Raw genomic sequence first — 6,699 nt, 5'->3', positions numbered from 1 at the left:
CCCCCCACCCCCCCCCACCTCTCCATCCTTAGCTGCCCAGCCCCCTCCCTGGACCCACTCACTCACAGAGAGGGCCAGCCAGGCCCAGGCAGAGGGAGATGGCGGTCCAGGCCCTGGGGGAGCGGAGGGCTTTGGCCAGAGATTGTGAGCAGCAGGGTGAGGGAGGGAGGGCAGGCGACGGGGGTGGCACGGAGAGCCACCCTGCGGCTCAGAGCTCGGATGACTGAGCAGGCAGATATCCCGGCAACAGGGAACAAAAGCCCCCGACAGCACTCCGGGCTCCCAGTGCCCTGTGGCTGGTGTCCCAGAGCTGCAGCCGCCTGGGCAGAGCAGCGTATGTGTCCCCCCCTCCCCTCCCCTGCCGGAGAGAAGGTGGGGGGTGTGCAGGAGGGCTAGGTGCCACTTCATTGCCCTGTCCCCACTGACCCAGCGGTTGCTCTTTCTGTCTCGCTCTCTCCCTGTGCCCAGAATTCCATCCGTCACAACCTGTCTCTGAACAAGTGCTTCATCAAGGTGCCTCGGGAGAAGGATGAGCCAGGCAAGGGGGGCTTCTGGCGCATTGACCCCCAGTACGCGGAGCGGCTGCTGAGCGGGGCCTTCAAGAAGCGGCGACTGCCCCCGGTACACATCCACCCGGCCTTTGCCCGCCAGGCCGCGCAGGAGCCCAGCGCTGTCCCCCAGGCCAGGCCGCTGACGGTGAACACCGAGGCCCAGCAGCTGCTGCGGGAGTTCGAGGAGGCCACTGGGGAGGCGGGCTGGGGTGCGGGCGAGGGCAGGCTGGGGCATAAGCGCAAACAGCCCCTGCCCAAGCGGGTGGCCAAGGTCCCGCGGCCCCTCAGCACCCTGCTGCCCACCCCAGAGGAGCAGGGTGAGCTGGAACCCCTCAAAGGCAACTTTGACTGGGAGGCCATCTTCGATGCCAGCACTCTGGGCGGGGAGCTGGGTGCTCTGGGAGCCCTGGAGCTGAGCCCACCACTGAGCCCCGCCTCGCACGTGGACGTGGACCTCACTGTCCACGGCCACCACATCGACTGCCCCGCCACCTGGGGGCCTTCGGTGGAGCAGGCTGCCGACAGCCTAGACTTCGACGAGACCTTCCTGGCCACATCCTTCCTGCAGCACCCCTGGGACGAGAGTGGCAGCGGCTGCCTGCCCCCGGAGCCCCTCTTTGAGGCCGGGGACACCACCCTGGCCTCCGACCTGCAGGACTGGGCCAGCGTGGGCGCCTTCTTGTAAGAGGCCAGGCCCCACCCCACCTCCGGACAGTGCCCAAGTCAGGGCCCAGAACTGCCCCCAACACAGGTCCGTGAACACCCTACCATCCAGGCAGGGGCTGGGCCAGGGCTCCAAGGCTGGTCCCACAAGGCCACATGGCCACCAGCCCCGCTGCCATCAGATTCAAGCCCAGGAGGCTGAGAACGAGGGCCCAGGACCAGAATCGCTGCCTCCTCCCCAACCCGCCTTGTACACACAGTGTTTCCTTGCTCCCCGTCTTCCCAGCCCCAGAAACCGGCTAAAGGGCCTGCACCAGGAGAGCCGAGGCCTGGAGGGGCCCGGGTCAGGGTGGGGAGGAAAAAAACCGGGCCCTCCCAGAGCACCTCCACTGTCCCCTTCCCACCCCCCACCCCAGCTTCCCCAGGTCTCTATCCAGAGAGAGTCCCCAGGTACAACAAATGCTAATTAGATGACAGCAAATTAATCCCCTGGAGGCTTCTCCTGGCAGAGCCTCCGTGGGGCCGGGGCAGGCGGTGGATGAGGCGGAGCAGGGTAGAAGATGGACTGGGGGAGGGGGCAGAGAGAGGAGACCAAGATGAGGTGGGGGCACAGGGTGGGGCAAGGAGATCCTCTCTAAGGCCTCTGGGGTCTTCACCTGGCCCCATCCCTAGGGGGTGGGGCGGGGATGTAAATCCCTAATCTTTAAGACTTGAGGCTGAGAGCAGCAGAAGTCTGGGTCTGGGGGTTTGGGGCAGGGGCAGCCAAGCTGTAGGGGGCGGGACAGACAGACTAATGTAGTGAGTGTAGCTATAGCTGAGGCTTCACTGGGAGGGACAATGAGCTTGCTGGAACTACTGGGACCAAGAAATGGGGGTACCCCGCACCCCTGCCTGCACTCCCGGGGGCGGGGGGCGTGCTCCACCCAGACCCCCTGGGTCCTGCATCCACCCTCCCGCCCCGTGGAGCAATTTAACCTTTTTCATGAAAAGTTATTTACAATGAAAAGTTTTTAAAAATAAAATTTTAAAAGATCTAAAAATGGACCTGCACAAAACCGTCTTTGGGAACAGGTGAGGGCCCGGTGTTCTGGAGGGGTCGAACTTCTCTTTGCTGGAGGCGAGGGTGGGGTGGCTGAGAGGAAGATTCGGGGGGCACTGAGGGCCTGCAAAGACCCCTGACGAACCCCACGACTTCAGCGTCCCCAGGGAGGAAGAGGCTAAGGGGTGGCTCTCGGATGTCCCCTGCAGCCTGGGTCTCAGTGCTTCCATCCCTGCAATGGGAAGACTTGGGCCCAAAGCCCAGGGGGATCTGGAGACAAAGGGAGGAGTGGCCCCCACCCCCAGACCCAGGGAATCTCAAAGGCTAAGTGTGCCCTGGGCTTGGCCCCTGCCGTCCCCCGCTGCGAGGGCCTGCCCGGGCCCGCCCGCCCCAGTCTGCCATCCCGACCTGGGCTGGCCTCCAGCACCTCTTCCCCATGGTCCTCTCCAGGAGGGATCCAGCCCCAGGGCCCCCACTTCCCACCCAACCTGGCCCAATGCAGGTCTGTGGAGGACAAAGGCCACCAGGGAAAGGAGCTCAGACCACCTCTCCCACCCACACTGGCAGGAACCGACCAGCAGAGTTCTGACAGGGGAACTGAGACACAGGATACTTGTGTCTGGGTGACACTTAGCTGGTGCCTTTCAGTCCCCTCCCCCTTGCTTTGCCCGGGAGCCACCTCCCCACTCAGTCCCCACCACATACACACCCTCGGGAGAGCCAATTCCTCTCACGCAGGTGTGCAAACGAGCACACACACACAGGGGCACAAACAGGCAACGTCCTGAGCATTCCTGCCCAGCCTCCACGGACCCCTTTCTCCCAAAGCCCCTTTCTTTCTCCGTCCTCTAGGCTGGCTCTAGGCCAACCTGGCATTCCCCTGCTAACCGGCTGCTTTCACTTGCTAATTATTCTAAATACTGCAGAAGGGCACGCAGCCTGCAGGGTCCGGGAAGCCTGGCTGAGGGCCACCCCAATTCCCTTCACCCCGAAGGCAATTCCCCCTTCCCTCTCCCCACTGTCCACCCCCTCCCTCTCCATGGACCCCACCATTGGGGGAACAAGGCACGGGCACAGAATTAGGGGAATCAGCCTTCTCTCCCAGGATCAGCCTCGAGCTTTGGGCCGACAGGCGGGGACTGTAGCTGTGTGCCCCAGACCTGTGCTGGGGGAAAGAGGGGCAATGTCTGGGGCAGGCAGGACCCCCCTACTGGGGGAGCGCCAGGCCTGAGAAGCCGAGTGAGGTTTGCCCCAGCTTGACAGTCACCTGGAGGCTCCTGAAAGTCCCGCTGCTGGGCTGCACCCTGGACCAATCAGACCAGAATCTCCAGGGTGGGACCCAGATGTAAGCATTTGTAAGGTCCCCAGATGCTTCCAATGTGCAGCCAAAACTGAGAAGGGGCCCTGGAGAGGGCAGAACTCTTTCAGCAGGCCATGCAGGGGAGTGGGGAGGGCATCTGCTAGGAGCTTCTCACTGCTATTCACCCCTGCCTTGCCCCTCAGTGGGGTGGCTTTTTGGCCCAGCGCGGTGGCTCATGCCTGTAATCCCAGCACTTTGGGAGGCTGAGGCGGGTGGCTCACCCGAGGAAAGGAGTGTGAGACCAGCCTGGCCAACTTGGTGAAACCTCCTCTCTACTAAAAATACAAAAAGTTCGCTGGGCGTGGTGGCGGGCACCTGTAATCCTAGCTACTCAGGATACTGAGGCAGGGGGATCTTTTGAACAGGGAGGTGGAGGTTGCAGTGAGCCAAGATCGCGCCACTGCACTACAGTCTGGGCAACAGAGCGAGAATTTCAAAAGAAAGAGAAAAAAAAAAAAGAATGTTCGCCCGGGTACAGTGGCTCATGCCTGTAATCCCAGCACTTTGGAAGGCCGAGGTGGGTGGATCACGAGATCAGGTGTTCAAGACCAGCCTGACCAAGATGGTGAAACCTCATCTCTACTAAAAATAAAAAAATTAGCCAGGCATGGTGGCGGGTGCCTGTAATCCCAGCTACTTGGGAGGCTGAGGCAGGAGAATAGCTTGAACCCAGGAGGCAGAGGTTGCAGTGAGGTGAGATCGTGCTACTGCACTCCAGCCTGGGCAACAAGAGNGACAAGCTCAGCACAGAAATAACATATCAATTCTGCTCACATCTCATTGACAAATGCTGGCAAATAGCACCAACAACGACCTCAAAGACTCAGCATCATAAAAATAAAACTAAAATAACAGAGAATGGAAGTGACTTATCAATAGGCAGATCAATAGAAAATAATAGCCAGACATGGTGGCTCCCACCTGTAATCCCAGGACTTTGGGAGGCTGAGGCGGGTGGATCACCTGAGGTCAGGAGTTTGAGACCAGCCTGGCCAACATGGTGAAACTCCATCTCTACTAAAAATATACAAATTAGCTGGATGTAGTGGCACATATCTGTAATCCCAGCTACTCAGGAGGCTGAAGCCAGGAGAATCGCTTGAACTTGGAAGGCGAAGGTTGCAGTGAGCCAAGATCACGCCACTGCACTCTATGCTGGGCGAAAGAGGGAGACTCCATTAAAAAAAAAAAAAAATCCCCAAAATAATAGGTTGGTAACCTCAAATGCAAATGTTAAGAATGGCAGGAAAATTGTCACCTGCCCTAACCCATTTCTGATATTTGCAACTTTTAAAAATCAGGACCAGGACCTGCTGCCTCCAGGTCACCCCAGCAGCAAATTTGCTGTGGCCATACCTCCTACATAATCTGCCATCTCCCTTTGTATTTACCTCTTTTTTTTTTTGAGATGGCTCGTTCTGTCGCCCCGACTGAAGTGCAGTGGCATGATGTCAGCTCACTGCAACCTGCGCACCCCGCCCCACCAGGTTCAAGCAATTCTCTCACCTCAGCCTCCTGAATAGCTGGGATTACAGGTGTGCCTCACCATACCTGGCTAACTTTTGTATTTTTAGTAGAGAAAGGGTTTCAACATGTTGGCCAGGTTGATCTTGAACTCCTGACTTCAAGTGATCCACCCACCTCAGCCTCCCAAAGTGCTGGGATTACATTCGTGAGCCACCTCGCCCAGCCTATTTACCTATTATTTATTTCTGGGTTCTGTGTAATCCCAACCAAAATATGTTTTGCACCATTTGACAGTGCGTTGAAGGCCTGACACCCCATATCACTAAATACCTCAGCACATATTTTCTCAAAACAGGGGCACTTTTAAGCAGTAGTAAAACCATCAAAATCAGGAGATTAGCCCAGCGCAATGGCTCATGACTGTAATCCCAGTACTTTGGGAGGCCGAGGTGGAAGCCTTGCTTGAGACCAGCCTGGGCAACATAACAGGACCCTGTCTCTACAGTTTGTTTGTTTGTTTGTTTGTTTTGTTTGTTAAGACAGAGTCTTACTCTGTCACCCAGGCTGGAGTGCAGTGGTAGGATCTCAGCTCACAGCAGACTCCGCCTCCCGGGTTCAAGTGATTCTCTCTGCCTCAGCCTCCTGAGTAGCTGGGATTATAGGCGTCTGCAACCATGCCCGGTTAATTTTTGTATTTTTAGTAGAGATGGGATTTCGCCATGTTGGCCAGGCTGGTCTGGAACTCCCGACCTCAGGTGGTCGACTGCCTTGGTCTCCCAAAGTGCTGGGATTACAACTGTGAGCCACTGTGCCTGGCCTCTACAGATAATTTTTAAAAATAGCCAGGTATGGTGCCTCTGTGGTCCCAGCTACTCTACACAGAAGGCTGAGGCAGGAGAATTGCCTGAGCTGAGCCTAGGAGATCAAGGCTTCAGTTAGCCGTGATGGCACCACTGCATTCCTGCATGGGTGGCAGAGTGAGACCCTGTCTCAAAAAAAAAAATCAGAAATTAAGATTGGCCTGATAATCCCATCTAATCCAGGGACTCTGTTGAAACTTCACAGATTGCCTCATCACGCTCCTCCCCGTGCCAGCATCCCAATCCGAGAGCACCGTTCACTCCCGTCCTATCTCTTTGGAGCTGTGTGGCTTTGAGCTTGAGACTCAAGTTCTCTGGGCAGGTTCCTCACCTCCTTTCATTCTAACCTGCAAGCCCCAGGCTAACCAGCACCTGCTGCTCGTAACAGCCCCCGCCTGAACTGCCTTTTTTTTTTTTTTTTTTTTTGAGACAGAGTCTCGCTTTGTCACCCAGGCTGGAGTGCAGTGGCACAAACTTAGCTCATTGCAACCTCTGCTTCCCGGGGTTCAAGCGATTCTCCTGCCTCAGCTTCCCGAGTAGCTGGGATAACAGTCGTGTGCCACCTCGCCCGGCTAATTATTGTATATTTAGTAGAGACGGAGTTTCACCATCTTGGCCAGGCTGGATCCTCAAGTGATCCGAGGACCACCTCGGCCTCCTGAAGTGCTGGGATTACAGGAGTTAGCCACCTCGCCCGACCCCACCTCCTTTTAAGTGTTGGGGGAAGCCCGTTCCCAAAGCAAGAAGCCACCCTTCTGT

The 6,699-nt window shown here is 57.3% G+C and overlaps 1 protein-coding gene and 1 long non-coding RNA gene across 2 annotated transcripts in view; one reads left to right on the top strand and one right to left on the bottom strand.

The window, feature by feature from the left end:
- Positions 1–228, bottom strand: part of LOC119472302 — a 4,922-nt gene extending 4,694 nt beyond the window's left edge. Inside the window, exon 1 of the long non-coding RNA XR_005201433.1 lies at positions 67–228. This is a non-coding gene — a long non-coding RNA (uncharacterized LOC119472302). The remainder of the gene's footprint in view (positions 1–66) is intronic.
- FOXJ1 (forkhead box J1) overlaps positions 1–2,254 on the top strand; it is a 4,973-nt gene extending 2,719 nt beyond the window's left edge. Inside the window, exon 3 of the mRNA XM_017535821.1 lies at positions 469–2,254. Coding sequence (XP_017391310.1) covers positions 469–1,236 — 768 coding nt within the window. The 3' untranslated portion in view covers positions 1,237–2,254. The remainder of the gene's footprint in view (positions 1–468) is intronic.
- Positions 2,255–6,699: the final 4,445 nt, after the last annotated feature.

Source organism: Cebus imitator, unplaced genomic scaffold, assembly GCF_001604975.1.
Source record: "Cebus imitator isolate Cc_AM_T3 unplaced genomic scaffold, Cebus_imitator-1.0 Scaffold93, whole genome shotgun sequence".
Taxonomy (NCBI): domain Eukaryota; kingdom Metazoa; phylum Chordata; class Mammalia; order Primates; family Cebidae; genus Cebus; species Cebus imitator.
Note: the sequence above shows the minus strand (reverse complement) of the source record. Positions and strands in the feature narration are given on the sequence as shown.